Raw genomic sequence first — 22,619 nt, 5'->3', positions numbered from 1 at the left:
CAGGAGATCGAGACCATCCTGGCTAACACGGTGAAACCCCGTCTCTACTAAAAAATACAAAAAACTAGCCGGGCGAGGTGGCGGGCGCCTGTAGTCCCAGCTACTCGGGAGGCTGAGGCAGGAGAATGGCGTGAACCCGGGAGGCGGAGCTTGCAGTGAGCTGAGATCCGGCCACCGCACTCCAGCCTGGGTGACAGAGCGAGACTCCGTCTCAAAAAAAAAAAAAAAAAAAAAGAATCATAGATGAAAACCGTTATTTTATAGATTACATTTATATAGCTAGCTCATGAGTCTATTTCCTTTTGAGGTTGAAACCAACACTTTGCAGGAGGAGAAGCTGCGGGAGCAGGAGAAGAAGATATGGGAGCAGGAGGAGAAGATACGAGAGCAGGAGGAGAAGATGTGGAGACAGGAGGAAAGGCTGTGGGAGAAGGAGAAGGAGCTGCGGGAGCAGGAGAAGCAGATGCGGAAGCAGGAGGAGCAGATGTGGAAGCAGGAGGAGAAGATGTGGAGACAGGAGGAGAGGCTGCGGGAGCAGGAGGAGCAGATGCACGAGCAGGAGCAGAAGATGCGGGAGCAGGAGGAAAAGATGTGGAGACAGGAGGAGAGGCTGCGGGAGCAGGAGCAGGAGCTGCGGGAGCAGGAGCAGGAGCTGCGGGAGCAGGAGAAGCAGATGCACGAGCAGGAGCAGAAGATGCGGGAGCAGGAGGAGAAGATGTGGGAGCAGGAGGAGAAGATGTGGAGACAGGAGGAGAGGCTGCGGGAGCAGGAGGAGCAGATGCACAAGCAGGAGCAGAAGATGCGGGAGCAGGAGGAGATGATGTGGAGACAGGAGGAGAGGCTACGGGAGCAGGAGCAGGAGCTGCGGGAGCAGGAGAAGCAGATGCACGAGCAGGAGCAGAAGATGCACGAGCAGGAGCAGAAGATGCGGGAGCAGGAGGAGATGATGTGGAGACAGGAGGAGAAGATGTGGAGACAGGAGGAGAGGCTGCGGGAGCAGGAGCAGGAGCTGCACGAGCAGGAGGAGCAGATGCACAAGCAGGAGCAGAAGATGAGGGAGCAGGAGGAGAGGATGTGGGAGCAGTACCAGAGGCTGCGGGCAAAGGAGGAGAGGATGCAGGAGCAGGAGGAGAAGATGCAGAAGCAGCAGGAGATGTGGGAGCAGGAGGAGAAGATGTGGGAGCAGGAGGAGAAGATGCGAGAGGAGGAGGAGGAGAAGATGTGGGAGCAGGAGGAGATGTGGGAGGAGATGATGATGCGGGAGCAGGAGGAGATGATGCGGGAGCAGGAGGAGATGCGAGAGCAGATGGAGAAGACGAAGGAGCTGGTGGAGAAGATGCAGGAGCAGCAGAGGCTGCCAGAACAGGAGGAGGAGCTGTGGAAACAGGAGAAAATGCAGGAGCAGGAGGAGACGATACGGGAGCACGAGGAGAAGATGCGGGGGCAGGAGGAGAAGATGCGGGAGAAGGAAGAGAGGATGCGAGACCAGGAGGAGAAGCTGCCAGAGCACAAGGAGAGGTGCTCAGCGCCCTGCGTCCCTCCCTCCAAAGATCTTTGTGATACAAGCCACGCTAGCAGCATGGCGTCTGCGCGAGGAGAGGCTGGGGACGGTTCTCCCCACGACAGCCCCACTGCACAGGTCGTGCAGCTGCCTCGTGGGATGAAGAACGCCCAGGAGCGCCCAGGCTTAGGCAGCAACTCCTGCATCCCATTCTTCTACCGAGGAGACAAGAAGAAGATGAAGATCATCGACATCTAAGAGCCGGCACTGTCAACAAGGCCTACAGAAGTGTAAGCCACCATGTCACTGTGTGAATATAGTCTGAGAATAAACTTGAAAAAAAGAAAAAAGAAAATTTATGTTAAATTGTGATAAAATACTGGCCGGGCACGGTGGCCCACACCCGCAATTCCAGCACTTTGGGAGGCCTGGGCGGGTGGATCACCTGAGGTCAGGAGTTCAAGACCAGCCTGGACAACATGATGAAACCCCGTCTCTACTAAAAACACAAAAGTTAGCCGGGCATGGTTGCGCACGCCTGTAATCCCAGCTACTCGGGAGGTTGAGGCTGCAGTGAGCCGAGATCACGCAACTGCACTCCAGCCTGGGTGACAGAGCGAGACTCCATCTCAAAAAAAAAAAAAGTTTCTACCTGAGGACAATAATATCTATGTATGTTTGCATTGTCTTTTTGCTTGCTCTTTCTTGTTTAGTCTTGTGTTGTCTTGTCTTATGGCGTGGCTAGGAAACTGTTACCTGCCTCCAGAGAGAGGATTGACTTTTTTTTTTTTTTTTTTTTTTGAGACGGAGTCTCGCTCTGTTGCCCAGGCTGGAGTGCAGTGGCCGGATCTCAGCTCACTGCAAGCTCCGCCTCCCGGGTTCACGCCATTCTCCTGCCTCAGCCTCCTGAGTAGCTGGGGCCACAGACGCCGCCACCACGCCCGGCTATTTTTTTTTTTCGTATTTTTTAGTAGAGACGGTTTCATCGTGTTAGCCAGGACGGTCTCCATCTCCTGACCTCGTGATCCGCCCGCCTCGGCCTCCCAAAATGCTGGGAGTACAGGCTTGAGCCACCGCGCCCGGCCAAGAGAGAGAGTATTGACTTTGACTTTATGGCACACAATTGGAGTAAGGGCAGATCACCTTCATCCAGTTTGGGACTAAGCTGGTTCAAAGCAGGTTTTAGTTTTTGTGACGGCTGGTCTATTTTTTATTAATTTCTTCTCCTAGGGGTGGCCCTTCCAGGGTCCCATCTCCTTACTGGGATCCAAATTCTCATTATGTCATTTGAGCCCTGTGAGTGCCAAACATTCAGCTAGGCTCTCCAGCCTGTTCACTACCACTTCATACTCAAGTTTCTTAGCCTCTTAGCCCTCTACTGTTGACCAATCACCAAGTGTGGGAAAGCACTACAGACTGTCAGGGTCACCTCCCAGGCCTGGTCACTCAAATCCTGGCTGAGGTTTCCAATTACCTTCAAATAATTGTTTTTGATTGGGGCACATTTTTGTCCAGTTTTTCTAACTGCTCTTGTGGGGAGGCTAATCTATAACAAGCTACTCTGCCTTTAGTGGCTGTGGGAGGCACCCAGTGCAGTCAGTGGCGCTGGGTCCTTCCCACAGCCCTTCTCTAGTGTATCTATTTGGACTGTCTGCTCATTTCATAGAGAGGGTGTGTCCTGCCCAGCCCGTCTGGCATGTCTAAGGTAGCTGTGGGGTCAGAATCTGCAGCTCCCAGACCCCAGCCCTGCAACAGTAGGAGAGGCTGGACCCTCACATCTTTCAAGTCCCACTGGGCTGGTGTGAGCGGGCTCCTGAGTCCAGGGCTGCTCTGCAGAATGTGGGGCTGATGCACCAACCCCGAGCCCACCTGATGTGCTCAGGGTGCTCACCTTTGGGCCTGTCTTGCCTCTCAGGCATTTGGCTGACCCTGAGAGCCTCTCCCTCATCTTGACCAGCAGCTACGAGCTCTGACTTAGAGGTTCCCCAAACCTTAGACCATTTGGCCCAACCCCTCATTTCTTACCTGAGGAAACTGAGACCACAGAGGGGAAGCAACTTTCTCGAGGACCCCCAGCAAGTCAGAGGCAGAACCGGGTCTAGGAGCCTTTTCCCAGCAGAAGTCCTCCCTGTCCCCTGAGCCTTCTTTTGTGCCTCGTTAAGTTCCCTGTAAGGAGACTGCCCTGCTGAGGCGGGAAATGGTGCTGATCAGGGTGCTGTCCAGCCAAGATTGTGCCAGTGCACTCTGGCCTGGGCAACAGAGCAAGACTCCATCTCAAAAACTAAAAATAATTTTAATAATGTATCATACTTATCCCAACAGATTGAAAGCATTACCATTTCAACATCAAATCAATATAAGAAAAATTGTTATTTTACATAGGTTATTTCTTTCTTTTTTTTTTTTTTTTGAGACGGAGTCTCGCTTTGTCACCCAGGCTGGAGTGCAGTGGCGCGATCTCGGCTCTCTGCAAGCTCCACCTCCCGGATTCACGCCATTCTCCTGCCTCAGCCTCCGAGTAGCTGGGACTACAGGCGCCGCCACCACGCCTGGCTAATTTTTTGTATTTTTAGTAGAGACGGGGTTTCACCATGTTAGCCAGGATGGTCTGGATCTCCTGACCTCGTGATCCACCCACCTCGGCCTCCCAAAGTGCTGGGATTACAGGCATGAGCCACCGCGCCCGGCTACACAGGTTATTTCATAAGTCCTCAAAAACCATCGGGGTAGCTTACACATGCAGCACATTTCAGTCTGGACAGTGAGATTTGCATTGAAAATATCTGATCCGCACTTAGATTCATAAAATATACAGGTGACAAAGTAGACTCACATGGCCCAGTTATTCTAAACACACTTACATGCTTCCTAATAACAGAATCGAGTTTTAAAATCTGTATTTTAATAAAAATTAAACAGATAAAATATTCAGTGTCTCAGCTACGATGGACACACTTCAAGTGCTGATCAGCAAACTGTGTGAGTGCAGCCAGACTGGCCAGCACAGGCTACACGGCTGCAGCTCAAATAGCACAGCTGCAGCTCAAACAGGCCAGTGTCTCTGCACATGGAAACAGTCTGAGCAAGCAGGAGATGGGGAAAACTGGCACTGCCCTCGTGAGAACGAAGGACCCACAACAGGAACCCTGCACTCACCCCCCGCCAAAGACACCAACAGCCCATGACGCAGCCTCAGACAACGGAGAGGCATTCAAGAACCTAGAAAAGCACCTCTGGAAAATGCTCACTTGAAAACTTTGCATGTGGCCGGGCGCGGTGGCTCAAGCCTGTAATCCCAGCACTTTGGGAGGCCGAGACGGGCGGATCACGAGGTCAGGAGATCGAGACCATCCTGGTTAACACGGTGAAACCCCGTCTCTACTAAAAAATACAAAAAACTAGCCGGCCGAGGTGGCGGACGCCTGTAGTCCCAGCTACTCGGGAGGCGGAGGCAGGAGAATGGCGTGAACCCGGGAGGCGGAGCTTGCAGTGAGCTGAGATCCGGCCACTGCACTCCAGCCTGGGTGACAGCGCGAGACTCCGTCTCAAAAAAAAAAAAAAAAAAAAAAAAAAAAAGAAAACTTTGCATGTAACTTTACTAATTGCAAAGTTGTTAACATCCACTTTCTCATTTATTCTTAATGAACTCTGTGAAAGTAAACACAGCTTTCTTATTCCCATAGTTACTGAGTTGGAAGTTCACCTATGTGAACAAGTTGTTCCAACTGAAATTTTCTGAGAACAAATCCCAGGATCTTTCCCTTAACAGAAACTATATTAAGTTTAGTTCACTAATTTCCATTGGTTAAAGACCAGAATGCGTGAAATATGCATTATCAGATTAGAAAAACAAAATAAACATCACAAAAATGCTTTTCGAAATAGCATTTACTAAAATCCATGATAGAAACTAGCTCTAAAAACTTCCCGTTTCAAAATTTCACTGTGTCCACTAAGTTCATTTTTCTGGCTGTGGACAGCAGAGCCACCCCACGCCACAGACCCACCACGGCCCCATGACCAGGCCGGCTGAGAGCTGCGGCCACTTCCCAGGGCTCCCTGCTCTGTGCTCGGCTGCCTGATGCAACTTGCCAGTTCTTTGCTTTCTCTATGTGTAGAAACTAAAACCAGAAGCCCAACTTTACAAAAAGCAGATTTTTATTAAATAAGAGGTACAAATGTGTTTCATTTTCTAATAAATCTCTTTCACAAATCATCTTGCTTTTCCACTCTTCTTGAGTGATCCTTTTTACACAACACTGTCTGAACGTTTTGGCTTCTGCCAAGGTTAGCCTCTGTTCACAGGCTGAGTCTGACTTCTTCCCACCTCCTTCTAGTCTGGCCTTACAAAACAATGCTCATCATTCTTTCACACTGACTTTAGTTTTGAAAAGAAAAGTTATCTTACACAGTAGTATGTATAATGCTGTAATACGTAAAGTGAGGCAATGATAGAACCAGTTTTAAAAATAACCTTCCCATGATGATTTTCATTTGCATCCACCTGCTTATTACTAAGAATCTTTTCACATGTTTACTGCACACCCCAATTTCTCTTCTGTGAAAAACTTTTGAATATCATCATACCCTCCAACTTCTCCTCTTACCTACGTTGAAAAGGGTCTGCTCTTTATCCTAACGTCTGTACTAGGTAATTTTCAGAATATCCCTTCAATCACCAATTTTTGAGATTCTTGTGCTGGATTTCATTATCTTAATATGAAAAACAACAATCACTCATTAAAATACAATAAAGGCCAGGCACAGTGGCTAACGCCTGTAATCCCAACACTCTGAGAGGCCAAAACAGATGGATCACCTGAGGTCAGGAGTTTGAGACCAGCCTGACCAATATGGTGAAACCCCGTCTCTACTAAAAATACAAAAATCAGCCAGGTGTGGTTGCGGACACCTGTAGTCCCAGCTACTCAGGAGGCTGAGGCAGGAGAATCGCTTGAACTCAGGCAGTGGTGGTTGCAGTGAGCCAAGATTGTGACACCGCACTCCAGCCTGGGCGATAGAGTGAGACTCCATCTCAAAAAAAAAAAAAAAATTAACAAGTAAATAAATAAGCCAGGCGTGGTGGCTCATGCCTGTAATCCCAACACTTTGGGAGGCCAAGGTGGGCGGATCACCTGAGCTCGGGAGTTCAAGACCAGTCTCACCACCATAAAGAAACTCCGTCTCTACTAAAACTACAAAGTTAGCTGGGCATGGTGGCACATGCCTGTAATCCCAGCTGCTTGACAGGCTGAGGCAGGAGAATCACTTGAACTCGGGAAGTGGATGTTGCGGTGAGCCAAGATCGTGCCATTGCACTCAGCCTGGGCAACAAGAGCGAAATGCTGTCTCAAAAAAAAAAAAAAAAGTAAATAAATAAAATACACTACAATACTGCTAATACGATTTACCTAAGAAGCTGTTGTATGAGCTGAACCAGAGGCAAACACTGTTTGCCAGAAGACTCACAGATCCCCGTATTAATAAGGTCTTTATCCAATGGAGTCCTGCTTCTGTGAAACGTTGAGGCATTCGCTTCCTGTTCATCAATTTCTTTTTCCTTCTGTGCTTCTTTTTTGGCTTCAATATCCTGTAATTTGTAAACAGAAATTGTTTACAAGGGATCTCATTAGCAGGTGTGAAGCACACAGGCTGGCTGAGCCCTGACCCCAGTGCCAAGCTATCCCAGCCTGTGTGCCACCACACACACCTACCCACAGGACCCCACCTGCCCTGTTGGAAACCCCAACTCAGCTGTGCATTTTCAAACAGTGTCTTCCTTTTACAGATCCAAGGTCCAGGCTGCCTCTGCTGACGCTCTCCAGCCTCCTTCTGTGAAGTCCCTAAAATCTATAACCCTGCTACTGGCTCTCACAAACACCCACGTGATCCGCCCCACACACGCAGCATCCAGCTGCTTTGTGAGGATAAGAAGCTGCTGTAATTCTCACACACACTGGTTCAAGTGTAAATGGCAAAGCCACTCTGGGAAACTATGAACACACACGGACCCCAAGACCTAACAAATTTCACTCCAAGTGTTTACCCTAAGGGAGAACATATGCTCACTGAAGTACTTGTACACAGCACAATCATGGCAGCTCTACGCGGCCAAAAACCAGAAAGCCTGGGCGCGGTGGCTCACGCTTGTAATCCCAACACTATGGAAGGCCAAGGTGGGGGGATCACTTGAGCCCAGGAGTTCGAGACCAGCCTGGGCAACACACTGAAACCTTGTCTCCACAAAAAAATCAAAAAACTAGCCGGGCATGGTGACACGCTGTGGTCCCTGCAACACAGGAGGCTGAGGTGGGAGGATCATTTGAGCCGAGGAGGACAAGGCTGCCATGAGCCAACATCAGGTCACTGCATCCAGCCTGGGCGACAGAGCGAGACTGTCTCAAAAAAAAAAAAAAAAAAAAGAATACAAAAACCAAAAGCAATTAAATGTCCTTCAGTAGAAGAATGAACTAACAACCAGCACTACACCTATAAAATGGAAAACTTCCCATAATAAAAACCAAGTCACAAGACACACAACAGTGTGAGTGAATCTGAAAATCCTTCTCCACGGCAACGCAGGAAAGAGTGCAGCCTCTGCAGCTACATTGCTGCAACACTCAGAGCAGGGAAATGAATCTCATCTGAGGGCAGGGGAGCGTCCCGGCTGCGAGTGCCAAGGGGCACAGGGATCTTTCCGGGTGACGGGAACGGTCTACATGATGGACAGGTTACCTGTTAAATTCACTGAAACAGACAACATGCAGGATTTCTTCACAATTAAATCATATCTCAATAATTGTTTAAATTAGCACATAAAATAATTTAAAAAATACTCGAATATGATACGAGTTTAGTTTTACTGTTTTCAGTTATTTTTCACATGTGTGAATGTGGTATTTCCGATCTCAGAGCACCATCAGGTCACGTGTGCCTCCAAGGCCATACCTGGATCTCTGCAGTAATGGCTGCGTGTAAGGCTGATTCCAACCCTCCATCAGCCATCAAGCTGCCCACCAAAAGATCAATCATGAATCGACGACCTGGACTTATGTTCACATCATTGCCTGAAACTGAAATAGAAAGTGTGTGCCGGCCGGGCGCGGTGGCTCAAGCCTGTAATCCCAGCACTTTGGGAGGCCGAGATGGGCGGATCACGAGGTCAGGAGATCGAGACCATCCTGGCTAACACGGTGAAACCCCGTCTCTACTAAAAAATACAAAAAACTAGCCGGGCGCGGTGGCGGGCGCCTGTAGTCCCAGCTACTCAGGAGGCTGAGGCAGGAGAATGGCGTGAACCCGGGAGGCGGAGCTTGCAGTGAGCTGAGATCCGGCCACTGCACTCCAGCCTGGGCGGCAGAGCGAGACTCCGTCTCAAAAAAAAAAAAAAAAAAAAAAAAAAGAAAGTGTGTGCCAATTTGAGTGAAATGCCATCCCCTCCCAGCACCATGATCCATGCCCTCTCCTGTTCCTTCCCCAAGCCCACCTGCACAGGGCAGGAGAGCAGAGAGTACTCGGCCCGCTCCTTGGCGGTGGGCAGCAGCACGGACCAGCCGCTCTGCAGCACGGACTGGGCGGCCGACTGCACGGTGCTCAGTACGCCCGCGCTGCTGGCCAGGGTCACCACCGTCTGCTTCAGGCTGTTCAGGAGGACGCTGCCCAGACCTAAACCAAGGAATTCCGGGTCAACCTGGTGACTAATGGCAGCATGCAACTGAAAGGAGAAAAACAATTTTCACTTAGAACCCCTAAAAATGAATGAATTTCAAAGTCTTATTAAACACTGAATAAAACTCAATTGTATAAATAAAACTCAATTGTATAAACTCAAAAGTATAAATAGACAAAATAACTTCTCAGTTTAAGTATTTTGAAAAACTAGACTAAAAATCTCTTACCCACAATGCTTGAAGTGTTTTCTAGAGGAATTTTGTAAACCCCACTGTGAACATGTGTATGGAAACTTCACCAGCAGGCTCAGGAAGTGGACTCAGAGCCGGGGGCGCAAACGCCAAATGCCTCCTGCCCGCTGGAAGAAGGCACAGTGCTGACCTCTGGCAAGGAGAGTGAGGAGCGGCCTCACTTTTCCTCTGCACCTGTCCTTCCTGTTGAATTCCTTTACATTTAAAAACCTTAACAACAATGCCTAGCACCCAAGACCAGAGTTCATGTTTTTCCTTACACACAAATGATTCCTATTCAAAATGTTTTACACTAAAAACATCAGTTACAGGACTAAACAATTTGATCCTGAGTAGTTGTTTACCCCCCACATTATCTATAAGACTTCAAGCCAAGTGCCACTCTGCACTCAGAACAGCAGCTCCTAATCATCACAGAGACACACAATGTCAGCGCTCAACCCTCTACGGATGACGGATGGTCAAAACTCTAAGCATCCTCCCTCGTCGTCTCATTTAGTATCACAGCTTCCTGGGTCTAGTCAGAGGATCATAAATTGAATCACCAGAAAAGCTGAGATCCCAGACTCGGAATCACAGCACCGAGAGCCCACTTAAAACAGGCGAGAAACCAACCTACTAGGCCTCTTAGTTCTAAAGCAAGGGTGGTAAGAACCAGCCTCCAGCAGGCCAGCTGTCTGCAAGCAGAAGGCAAGAAAGGAAAGAACTCACCCGGTCACGACAGACCTGAGGAACCTGGTCGTTCTCTCCACCACCTCCAGCCACACAGAGGACACAGTGCTCTCGTCGAAGAGCGAGGCCTCGGGAAGTGCTCCCAGGGCATCCAGGGACTCCTGCAACAGCTCACTGCAGAGGTCCGCATCCTCGCCTGGGCGCACACACGCGTCAGAGGAGCCCCCACTACTCCCCTCTCCCGCTGGGCTTCCCAGCCCTCAGCGAGAGAAGATGCCACTGTCCCCTTTCTAATCCCTCACTCAACAGGCCAAAATCTAGCACAGCTGCTCCAGTCAATTCTGTGTTTCGTGGCTGTCACATGAGCACTACACTAACTTCTTGTTCTTCTAGAATTAAGTTCGTACTCAGTGTTCCATGGTAGTGGCTGGCGTGGGGTGGAGGGTGCATGCACTTGCTCTTTTTTTTTCTCTAAAGCACAGACATGAAAAGCCAAACAGCCTCTGCAGCCTCTCATCTCACAAGCAAGAAAACTGAGGCGCAGAGAGCACATGGGATCAGCCGAAGGGCACAGGGTGGCTGAACTGAACTCAAAACCCAGACTGTTGGTGCATTAGGGAAGAACCACGCGCAACACCAGGGACCGTACCTGATCGCCAGGCCCTGCGCAGGAAGGCGAAGGCGAAAGACAGCATCGCTCGGGATCCCACTCTGGCGAGCCCCTCCACGCCTTTGCCCGCAGGCCCGGAACTGCAGACGACACACGGAACATATAACCAGTCAGCAGCGGAGGGTGCAGATACTACATAAAATCAATACTATGAAAGGGTGTGTACCAAAATCCAACCAATGGTTTTCCTCACATGACAGGATTACAAGTGCATTTTTAGTTTTGTTGTTTAACAACTTTCATCAAACGTCTTTTGTAAAGGAAAAGTTTTCTCTTTAAGAATCAAAGAAATGTACAAGGAATTTTAAACGTCTTGGGAAAAGGCTCATGAAATGACCTCACAAAGTGAGAGTCTAATGGGAGGAAGCAGACAATAAGCAGATAAATACATAAACGGAAGGAGAATAAAACCCACAGGAGAGACCAGGCCAGAGAGGAGCTGGAAGAAGAGCAGCAGAGCCGCACGGGGTAGCCGGGCTCGCCCCAGCTCCAGCGTCCTCCACTCAGGGTCTGCTCCTGGCTGAGGGTGAAGCCCTGTGTGCCTAACCCACCCCGTGAGGAGTCGTCCTCTTCTAAGGGAAGTGCTCATCACCCTCCTGTGTCTTTTAAAGCTTTTCACTACTTGTGTATGTTAATTTCACAAGTCAGTTTCATTCTGCATGTTATAAAAGGTTATGCAAATGGCTCACCATAAAAATCATCCTGTACAAGACAGAAAAGGCTAGAATACAAAAATGAACATATAATCTCAACTCAATCATGCACAACAATTATATGTTTTACTTTATACAATATCATATTTGTAACATATATATATTATAGTATTGCTACTATAAACTATATTCTCCAAATTTACTAAAATTTGCTTTACAATCAGGGGAAATCCTATAAAAACAGGTAATATGGAGTTCAAGACCAGCCTGGCCAACATGATGAAACCCTGTCTCCACTAAAAATACAAAAATTTGCCAGGTGTGGTGGTGGCGTGCCTATAATCCCAGCTACTCAGAGGCTGAGGCAGGAGAATCACTTGAAACTGGGAGATGGAGGTTGCAGTGAGCCAAGATCACTGCACTCCAGCCTGGGAGGCAGAGCAAGACTCCATCTCAAAAACAAAACAAAACAAGCAAACAAACAAAAAACAAAAAAAGGATGTTATAGAAGGATCTCCCCAAGATACAATGTGTAATAAAAATGGCAATGAAGATCACAGCTGGCTGGGGCATCAGTACATGCTTATCCACAAGTGCCTGAATAATGCACCGGGAGCTGAGAGAGGAAACACAAGAACCTCTGAGAAGGGCACTGGGTACCTGGAAGACGGAAATCTTTGCTCCTAAATGAGAAATATGAACACGACAAGACACAGACATGTAACAGGACACACAGTCCTTATATAAAAAAGCACATGGGTCAAGTGTCGTCAGAGGAGGTGGGCAAGTCACTTTAGGTCAGGAGTTGGAGACCAGCTTGGCCAGCATGGCAAAACCCCATCTCTACTAAAAATACAAAAATAAGCCGGGTGTGGTGGTGCACGCCTGGAGTCCCAGCTGCTTGGGAGGCTGAGGCAGAATTGCTTGAACCTGGGAGGAGGTGGAGGTTGCAGTGAGCCAAGATTGCACCACTGCATTCCAGCCTGGCCTGGGTGAAAACATGAGACTCAAAAACAAAACAAAACAAAACAAAAAAAACTACTCAGCAATAATGATACATGAAACGACCCCCTTGGGAAAATGTCAAGGGGATTATGCTCAGTGAAAAAAACTCAATCTTGCTTGAGGCCAGGAGTTCAAGACAAGCCTGGGAACCATAACAAGACCCCAGTCACTACAAATACAAAATTAGCCGGGTGTGGTGTCGTGCATCTGTGGTCCCAGCTACTCAGGAAGCTGAAATGAGAGGACGGCTTGAGCCCAGGAGTTTGAGGCTGCAGTAAGCTATGATTGTATCACTGCACTCCAGCTTGGGCATCAGGGTGAGACCCCGTCTCCAAAAATTACAATAATAACAATAATACAAAATTAAAAACCCAATGTCAAAAAAATCACATAATAGACACAGAGAACAGATGAGTGGTTGCCAGCAGTTAAGGTGGAGAGAATACGTGAACGTGGGTATAAACGGCCCTTGTCCATGTACCCTGATTGCAGTGGTGGTCTCAGAAAATCCGCACCTGAAAAAACTGCAAAGAAATACACAATTGAGAGCATGTAAAACTGGGAAAACCTGAAGAAGACAGACAATCAGAGTTAACACCCTAGTTGTGATGGCTGTGTCGTAGTTTGCAACTAGCTACCAGCGAGGGCAAAGGCGCGAACAATAAAAGGAATCTCTATGCTGTTTCTTACAACTGTATGTGAATCCACAATTATCTCAAAAAAAAAAGGCTTTTTAAAAATTTTAGGAGTTCTTCCACTTAATGAAAGATACATTCCAATTAATCCACCAACCCTATGTCATCACAAAGGAAACAGCAGAGAAAAAGCAGCTGGGCTCTCAGCCATTTCTGCAGCTGAGGGAACTCAGTTTGATTCGACACACAACAGTGCTTGGAGAATCTGAGCACCTACCGCCCACCCATACATGACACTCTGATTCACGACCATCACAGCCGGTCAGGAAGGAAGGAAAGAACCACGGCACTCCTATTGCCAAATGGGTAGAAATCTCATCTGTCACTTGGTTTAATTTACTCTAAAACTATTTTCAAAAATACAACATGTACAGTCGTCCCTTGGTATCTGCAGGGGATTGGGACCAGGCCTGCCCCACCCTGGCTCCATACCAAAACCCTAGGATGCTCAAGACCCTGATATAAAATGGTGTGGTATTTGCATATAACCTGTGCACATCCTCCCGTGTCATTTAAATCATCTCAGCCAGGCACAGTGGCTCACACCTATACTCCCAACACTGGGAGGTAGAGGCGGGAGGGTCGCCTGAGCCCAGGAGTTCAAGACCAGCCCGGGCAACATGGCAAAACCCCATCTATACAAATTAAACAGAAAAAAAAATCGGCCAGGCGTGGTGACTCAGGCTTGTAATCCCAGCACTTTGGGAGGCCAAGGCAGGCAGATCCCTCGAGGTCAGGAGTTAGAGGCCAGCCTGGGCAACACAGTGAGTCCCTGGCTCTACAAAAAATACAAATTAGCTAGGCATTGTGACACACACCTGGAGTCCCAGCTACTTGGGAGGCTGAGGTGTGAGAATCACTTGAGCCCAGGAGATCAAGGCTGCAGGGAGCCATGATAGCCCCACTGCCCTGGGCAACAGTGAGAACTCCATGTCAAAACAAACAAATAAGAAAAACCATCTCTAGATTACTATAACACCTAATACAAGGCAAATGCTCTGTAATTCGTTGTCATACTGTATTGTTTTTTATTTTTATTTTTTATTGTTGTTTTGGTTTTTACTGCTTTTCTTCCAATATTTTAGATCCACAGTTGGTTGAATGTGTGTTTGTGAAACCCACAGATACAGAGAGCCAACCGTAATGTGATTTCAACTATATTTAAACATAAATAAACAAAAAAGGAAAACAAACACAAAAATTAAAACATAAGAAAACAAGGAAACAGGCTACAAGTATCACTCCTGTCTCTGGGGAGCAAGACGACCAGGGTTTTGCTCTTGTTTCTTTCTGCCTCCTGTATCTTCTATGTGCTCTCCAGGGAGTCACATATCACAGTCAAATAAAGTCAACACTCCCAACTACACAAAAGATAAGTTTCATCTGGCAATCTTGTAGTTTCACATCTGAGGGCAAAAGTCTAATAGACAGCTTCATTTTGGAAAAGTACAAATTTACATAAGCCTTAAACATTCTAGTGTCTGTTAGCAAATAGAGGAAATCTGTGATATATCAACAGGCATCAACAAATTAAAACTCATATGCCCAAAAGCATCTCTTTTTTTTTTTCTTTTTTCTCTTTTTTAGATGGGGTTTCATTCTTGTTGCCCAGGTTGGAGTCCAATAGCGTGACCTCTGCTCACTGCAACCTCCGCCTCCCAGGACCAAGTGATTCTCCTGCCTCAGCCTCCCGAGTAACTGGGATTACAGGCCTGCGCCACCATTCCCCGGATAATTTTCCTATTTTTAGTAGAGACGGGGTTTCTCCATGTTGGTCAGATCTCGAACTCCCAACCTCATCTCTAAAAACCCCATCTCTACTAAAAATACAAAAATTAGCTGGGCCTGATGGCAGATGCCTATAATTCCAGCTACTGAGGAGGCTGAGGCAGGAGAATCACTTGAACCCGGTGGGGTCGGAGGTTGCAGTGAGCTGACATCCTGCCACTTCACTCCTGCCTGGGCAAAAGGAGCGAAACTCCATCTCCAAAACAAAAAAAGATATTACCAGGAACAGATGGCAACATTACAAAATGAAAACTTGGTCAATCCACCATTAAGACGCAGCAATTCGAAACATGCATACACCGAACAAACAAAAACAATGAACAGAACTGAAAGGAGAAAAAGACATTTATACTTTTATCGTTGGAAACCTCAAAATCTCTTCTACAGCTGATAAAATTAGGAAACAGAAAAACTGCCAGGATATAGAACTCACCATCACCATCGATCAACTAGATCCAATCAAAATTTATAGAACACTCCAGCCAATAACAGCAGAATACATAATCTTTTCAAGTATCCACAAAACAAATACTAAGTTAGAACATATTCTGAGGCATAAAACAAACCTAACAAATTTTTTGAATTAAAGTCACATGGCCTACGTTCCCTCAAACAATGGAAACAAATTAGAAGTCAACAAGAGAACAATTACGGGAAAATTGCCTAACTCTCAGAAACTAAACAATAAACTTCTAAATAACCCATGGATCAAAGAGGAAGTCTCAAGAGAAATTTTAAAATACATTCTGAACTGAGAGAAAATGCAAGTACAATACATCAAAATGTATGGGAAAGACCTGCAGTGGGTGAGAGAGAGAAATTTACAGCACTAAACAAATGGTATTAGAAACTTGGAAACAAATCAATAATGTAAGTGCCCACCTCGAAAACCTAAAAGAAAAAAAAATAGCAAAATAAACCTAAAAGTAAGCAGAAAGGAAGAAATAATTAAGGTAAGAGTAGAAACAAAGTGAAAACAGAAAAAACAAACAGTAAAGCAAAAAGCTGGTTCTTTGAAAAGATTAATAAAACTGACACACGTCTCTAAGCAAGACTGACCCCCCCCCCCCAAAAAAGAAAAAAAAAACAGACATAAATTACCAACATTACTGATGAAAACGCGCTCTAAAGATATCAAAAAAGACCGGGCACAGTAGCTGACACCTGTAATTCCAGCACTTTAAGAGGCCCAGGTGGGCAGATTATCTGACGTCAGGAGTTCAAGACCAGCCTGGCCAACATAGGGAAACCCTGTCTCTACTAAAAAATACAAAAATTAGCCAGGCGTGGTGACAGGCACCTTAATCCCAGCTACTTGGGAGGCAGAGGCAGGAGAAGCGACTGAACCCAGGAGGCGGAGGTCGCAGTGAGCCGCGATAAAGCCACTGCGCTCCAGCCTGGGGGACAAGAGAGAGACTTCTCTCAAAAAAAATAAAAAAAGACATCAAAAAAGAGAATGAGGAATTACTAGGTACAACTCTATACACAGGACTTTGACAACGTGGGCAAAATGGACTTATTCCTCAAATAATACAAATTACCACAACTCACCAAATATAAAACAGACCATTTGAATAGCCCTACCACTATCAAGAAAACTGAATTCATAATTCTAAGAATCCCAATAAAAAGAAATTATCAGACCCAAATGAATTCACTGGATAATTCCATCCAACATTAACACAGACTCAAAACAGTCTCTTCTGGAATCTAGAGGATGAAAATCTTCCCAATTCATTTTAAGAAGCTAATATTAGCATGATATTGAACCTAAAGACAGTACAAACTAGAGAACAATATACTTTACATATATAGACACAAAAATATTTTTTACCTTAAGAAACTAGAAGAGACAGAAGAGCAAATGGAACTCAAAGCAAGCAGAAAAATGGAAATAATAAATAATAAAGCAGAAATCAATGAAAAAGAAAACAAAATCAATAAAACCAACAACTGGCTCTTTGAAAAAACTCAAACTGGTAACTTCTAGTAAGACTGATCAAAATGGAAAGAGAGAAAGTGCAAGGCATATTTCAGCAAATTTCTGGATAACAGGTGGTCTACACTGGTACTTACTACATGCAAGATAATAGGATACGCACTTTGCCTGGCCTTCTGTACTGATCCCATAATAACCTACGAGGTGGGTACTATTATCAACCGCAGATACAGATTTTTTTTAAGACACAGGGTCTTACCCTGTCACCCATGCTGGAGTGTAGCGGCACAATCAGTTCACTGCAGCTTCCAACCGCTGGCCTCAAGCAATTCTCTCACCTCAAGGTCCCAAAGTGCTGGAATTCCAGGCATGAGCTACCATGCCTGGCATCAAAAATTATGTTAATACATGTACATTTACACATGTATGTCCATGCAAGGAAAAGTAAGTCTGAATAGCCACACCGAAGGGATAATACTGGCTAACTCTTGGAGGAAAACTGAAATTGGGGTGGGCAGTCAGGTGAAATCTCTACTTTATAATCTATACATTTTTATAAGAAAACATTTATTCCATGTATATTTTTAATTGGAAAGAAAATGCATCAGACATTTAAAAAATTGATTTATACAAAATAAAGCAAGCAAAGAATAAATATATGGGTTTTATAGGGTTGGATAAAGGGAAGAGATTATGAAAGTCCATCCATGATAAAGAACTCCTATAACCCAAAACAAAAAGTCAATTACAAAAATGGGCAAAAGGGGCCGGGCGCGGTGGCTCAAGCCTGTAATCCCAGCACTTTGGGAGGCCGAGACGGGCGGATCACGAGGTCAGGAGATCGAGACCATCCTGGCTAACACGGTGAAACCCCATCTCTACTAAAAATACAAAAAACTAGCCGGGCGAGGTGGCGGGCGCCTGTAGTCCCAGCTACTCAGGAGGCTGAGGCAGGAGAATGGCGTAAACTTGGGAGGTGGAGCTTGCAGTGAGCTGAGATCCGGCCACTGCACTCTAACCCGGGCGACAGAGCGAGACTCCGTCTCAAAAAAAAAAAAAAAAAAAAAAAAAATGGGCAAAAGGGCCAGGTGCAGTGGTTCATGCCTGCAATACCAGCACTTTGGGGGGCCGAGGTGGGTGGATCACCTGAGGTCAGGAGTTGTAATCCCAGCTACTCTGGAGGCTGAGGCAGGAGAATCACTTGAACACAGGAGGCGGAGGTTGCAATGAGCTGAGATTGCGCCACTGCATTCCAGCCTGGACAACTACAGCCAAACTCCGTCTCCAAAAATAAAAATAAAAATAGGGCAAAAGATTTGAATAGACATTTCTCCAGTGAATGTATACTCATGGTCAATAAGCATGTAAAAAGATGTTCAGCATGACTAATCAACAGGGAAATGCAAATCAAAACAATGAGATGCTCTACCTACTCACACAAATTAGGATGGCTATCATCAGACAAGAAAAGAAAAAGTATTAGTGAGGGTGTGGGGAAACTGGAATCTTGGTATACTGCTGCAAGAATGTAAAACACTGTAGCCACTGTGGAAAACAGTTTACTGGTTCTGCAAAAAGTTACATCTAGTGCCAGGTGTGGAATCTCAGCAACTCAGGAGTCTTGAGGCAGGAAGACTGCTTGAAGCCAGGAGTGTATGACCAGCCCAGGCAACACAGTGAGATTCTGTCTCTAATTAATCAAGCATGGTGTCGCGCACCTGTAGTCCTAGCTACTTGGGAGGCTGAGGCAAGAAGATCACTTGAGCCCAGGAGTTCAAGGCTACAGTTAGCTAAGATTACATCACTGCATTGCAGCCTGGGCGACAGAGTGAGACCCGATCTCAAAAATAACAATAAATAATAAGTTAAACATAAAACTACCACATTATTGGCCAGGCGCAGTGGCTAACGCCTGTAATCCCAGCACTCTGGGAGGTCGAGGTGGGTGGATCACAAGGTCAGGAGATCGACACCATCCTGGCCAACACGGTGAAACCCCATTTCTACTAAAAATACAAAAAAAATTAGCCGGGCGTGGTGGCAGGCGCCTGTAGTCCCAGCTACTCGGGAGGCTGAGGCAGCAGAATGGCTCACAGCAGGATTACAATTGTGAAAGAAAAATGGAAACCACCACAAGGTCCCAAAATAGCATCATGGATAAATACAATGTGGTACATTCAAATGACGAAATACTAAATTATTCAGCAATAAAAACAACTATTAATACACAGAACAGCAGATAAATCTCAAACATGTAACTGGGAGTAATGAAGATGGTTTCAAAACGTTACTTAAAATATGGTTCCACTGGGCCAAGTGCGGTGGCTCACGCCTGTAATCCTAGCGCTTTGGGAGGCTGTGGCAGGTGGATCACAAGGTCAGGAGATCAAGATCATCCTAGCAGGCCGGGCGCGGTGGCTCAAGCCTGTAATCCCAGCACTTTGGGAGGCCGAGACGGGCGGATCACGAGGTCAGGAGATCGAGACCATCCTGGCTAACACGGTGAAACCCCGTCTCTACTAAAAAATACAAAAAACTAGCCGGGCGAGGTGGCGGGCACCTGTAGTCCCAGCTACTCGGGAGGCTGAGGCAGGAGAATGGTCTAAACCCGCGAGGCGGAGCTTGCAGTGAGCTGAGATCCGGCCACTGCACCCCAGTCTGGGCGACAGAGCAAGACTCTGTCTCAAAAAAAAAAAAAAAAGCCGGGCGCGGTGGCTCAAGCCTGTAATCCCAGCACTTTGGGAGGCCGAGACGGGCGGATCACGAGGTCAGGAGATCGAGATCATCCTGGCTAATATGGTGAAACCCCGTCTCTACTGAAAAATACAAAAAACTAGCCGGGCGAGGTGGTGGGCGCCTGTAGTCCCAGCTACTCGGGAGGCTGAGGCAGGAGAATGGCGTAAACCCGGGAGGCGGAGCGGAGCTTGCAGTGAGCTGAGATCCGGCCACTGCACTCCAGCCTGGGCGACAAAGCGAGACTCCGTCTCAAAAAAAAAAAAAAAAAAAAAAAAAAAAGATCATCCTAGCTAACATGATGAAATCCCGTCTCTACTAAAAATACAAAAATATTAGCCGGGCGTGGTGGCGGCGCATGTAGTCCCAGCCTCTAGGGAGGCTGAGGCAGAGAATGGCGTGAACCCAGGAGGCAGACTTTGCAGTGAGCCGAGATCGCGCCACTGCACACCAGCCTGGGTGACAGAGTGAGACCCCATCTCAAAAAAAAAAAAAAAAAAGGTTCCGCTTACATGACATTCTCAAAAACAATACCCTTACACTGATGGAGAACAGATCAGTGGTTGCCAGGGTACAAGTCCAGGGTACATGTGATAAAAAGCAGCAGCACAAGGGAGCTTTTGGGGTGATGAAACTTCTCCATCCTGATGATGGTGGGGGTACATGAATCTATAGAGCTCACAATTTACTGAACTAGAGACCACAAAAAAATAAACTTCATGTAATTTTTTTAATTAAAAAAAATGTAGACTGGTTGCAGTGGCTCACATCTGTAATGCCAGCACATTCGGAGGTTGAGGCGGGTGGATTAAGAGGTCAGGAGTTCAAGACCAGTCTGGCCAACAGAGTGAAATCCCATCTCTACTAAAAATATAAAAATTAGCCAGGCATGGTGGTGGGCACCTATACTCCCAGTTACTTGGGAGGCTGAGGCAGGAGAATCATTTGAACCTAGGAGACAGAGGTTGCAGTGAGCCGAGAACATGCCAAGCATTACAGCCTGGGCGACACAGTGAGACTCTGCCTCAAAAAACAGAAAAAAAAAAAAAAAAAGGGAATTTGGTATGTATAAATCTATCCATACATAAAATATTCTGTAATAGTAAAAAACACACATCATGTCACACAGAAAACAAAAACATTTACTGAATGCCAAAAAATCTCCCTAAAAACCCCAATCAGTTGGGATCTACATAAAGAACAATTATGCTCTGCTTTCTAACCATAATTTTTAAAAGAACAAAGGACGAAAAAAATTCATCAACATCATGACCTCAGTTGCAACACAACTGTCCTTAGTCCTTGTATTGGTTACAAATACAAAACGAACAGCTCAACTGAACTAACTCTTGTCTCTCCAGAAACACAAACACAAGACCTCATAAAATGAGTGAGTTTCTATTGGCCACAATTACTGCAGTTTACCTCTCCAATTTTCCCCTCCACAGTTAACTAAACAGCTCAAGAACTATCAGGAGCAAACAACAGTCACCATGATATGGTTAGGAGTGTAGCAGATTTCTTAACCAGTAATAATAAATAGGAGAAAATTTTTGCCTATTAATAGATCTCAAGTTTCGTGCACTTGCAAGAAACTAATTAAAAGGCAGCCCTGCACAATCTACAAAAAGAGCCATGAAGACTGTTACATTTTAAGTTACAGGAAATAAACCTACTTTTCTAATATAGCAAGATACAACTGACTTCCCTTTACATACCCTAAAAAAAGCCTTACACGAGAAATTTAAACATGGAAGCAGAAACACACTAAGAAAAAGACATGTCAAACCCCACCTGTATATCTGTTTTCAACCATTTGGAGTCAAGGCGAGCCTGGGCAGCCAAACAGAAAGAGTCAGAGGGCATCTTTTCTCCAGTTTCCTCCAGTTCTCAGGCCTGCAAGTAAACATACATGTTGAAGACCTAACTCTTTTTAATAGTTTACAAAGACACTCCCGAAAGGTTTAACGCAGAAAAAAAAAGAGAACAGAAAGGGGGAAGAGAAGAGCTGGGGGAGGGGAGTGAAGGGGAGAGAGGGAAAGAGGGAAGAGATGGAGGGGAGGGAGGTGGGGAAGGGAAAGCCTCCTTCCAAGGTAGGCAGGGTGTGCCGAGTTTCTGCACCACACTGGTGAGATCTTGAAAATGGACGGTCACAGGAGGCCAAGTCACAATGTCATCCCCCTGCCCTCAAATCCAAAAGGCACACACACCCGACAGGAAGCCCATCGTTTTTACTTTTTTTTTTTTTTTTTTGAGACGGAGTCTCGCTCTGTCGCCCAGGCTGGAGTGCAGTGGTGCTATCTCAGCTCACTGCAAGGTCCGCCTCCCGGGTTCACGCCATTCTCCTGCCTCAGCCTCCCGAGTAGCTGGGACTACAGGCGCCGCCACCACGCCCGGCTAGTTTTTTTTTTTTTTTCGTATTTTTAGTAGAGACGGGGTTTCACCGTGTTAGCCAGGATGACACTGATCTCCTGAACTCGTGATCCGCCCGCCTCCGCCTCCTAAAGTGCTGGGATTACAGGCCTGAGTCACAGCGCCGGGCAAGCCCATCGTTCTGATGACAAATGACAGCAGCATGAATCTGCCGCTTTACCCCACAGCAGGGCGCGTGCGTGAAACAAATACTCAAAAGGATCGCCTGCAGAAACGCCCACAGCCACCACCACTTAGAGATGGAGAGAGGCCCGAGGCTGCGCCTAGGGAGGTCCCTCAGGCCGGCCCCGGTGCTGCCGCCGCTCCAGGCCCGCCTCCCGGGCTCGGCCGCCCGCCAAATCCCCGCCCGCACCGCCCCCGCCGCCTGCCGCCCCGGTGTCCCAGGCCAGGACCTGACGCGCAGGGCGCGGACGCCAGCCGCTTGCTGAGCCGACGCCCCCGATCCCGGCGCCACTCGCAGCCCGAGGCGCTGGCCGATGGGACTGCCGCCCCCGCTTACGGCCAACGGCAACGAGGCGGCTCCGCGGGCGCAGCCGACTGGGAACAGGAGCCCTTCGCCGCTTGTCCGGACTCTCTCGCTTCCGGCAATCCGGTTTGTCTTCCTACTC

General features: G+C 47.0%; 2 protein-coding genes across 51 annotated transcripts in view; one reads left to right on the top strand and one right to left on the bottom strand.

Moving 5' to 3' along the window:
• Positions 1 to 1,856, top strand: part of LOC123574402 (uncharacterized) — a 7,625-nt gene extending 5,769 nt beyond the window's left edge. Inside the window, 1 exon segment of the mRNA XM_073995261.1 lies at positions 308 to 1,856. Within this exon segment, the coding sequence (XP_073851362.1) occupies positions 308 to 1,759 (1,452 nt within the window). The 3' untranslated portion in view covers positions 1,760 to 1,856.
• LOC141407152 (E3 ubiquitin-protein ligase HERC2-like) overlaps positions 1 to 22,619 on the bottom strand; it is a 25,385-nt gene extending 2,766 nt beyond the window's left edge. For 2 of the 50 annotated variants that reach the window (XR_012414640.1, XR_012414639.1), the window contains exons 1-9: positions 22,404 to 22,619; positions 21,373 to 21,474; positions 12,905 to 12,947; positions 10,745 to 10,845; positions 10,135 to 10,291; positions 8,988 to 9,166; positions 8,450 to 8,574; positions 6,913 to 7,091; positions 3,527 to 3,686 (exon numbers count right to left, since the gene is read on the bottom strand). Coding sequence is in view for 8 of the 50 variants with exons in the window: in XM_073995251.1 (XP_073851352.1) it covers positions 1,782 to 1,833; positions 6,913 to 7,091; positions 8,450 to 8,574; positions 8,988 to 9,166; positions 10,135 to 10,291; positions 10,745 to 10,845; positions 12,905 to 12,947; positions 21,373 to 21,394 (858 nt within the window). In the remaining 42 variants the exon portion in view is untranslated. Of the gene's footprint in view, positions 1 to 256; positions 1,834 to 3,526; positions 3,687 to 5,641; positions 6,826 to 6,906; positions 7,092 to 8,449; positions 8,575 to 8,987; positions 9,216 to 10,134; positions 10,292 to 10,744; positions 10,846 to 12,813; positions 12,948 to 21,372; positions 21,475 to 22,403 lie in introns of those variants that run through there. The other 48 variants (XR_012414643.1, XR_012414642.1, XR_012414670.1 and 45 more) reach the window with 47 other exon arrangements.

The sequence above is a fragment of the Macaca fascicularis genome, chromosome 7 (assembly GCF_037993035.2).
Source record: "Macaca fascicularis isolate 582-1 chromosome 7, T2T-MFA8v1.1".
In the NCBI taxonomy this organism is placed as follows: domain Eukaryota; kingdom Metazoa; phylum Chordata; class Mammalia; order Primates; family Cercopithecidae; genus Macaca; species Macaca fascicularis.
This window is presented reverse-complemented; position numbering and strand designations above follow the sequence as displayed.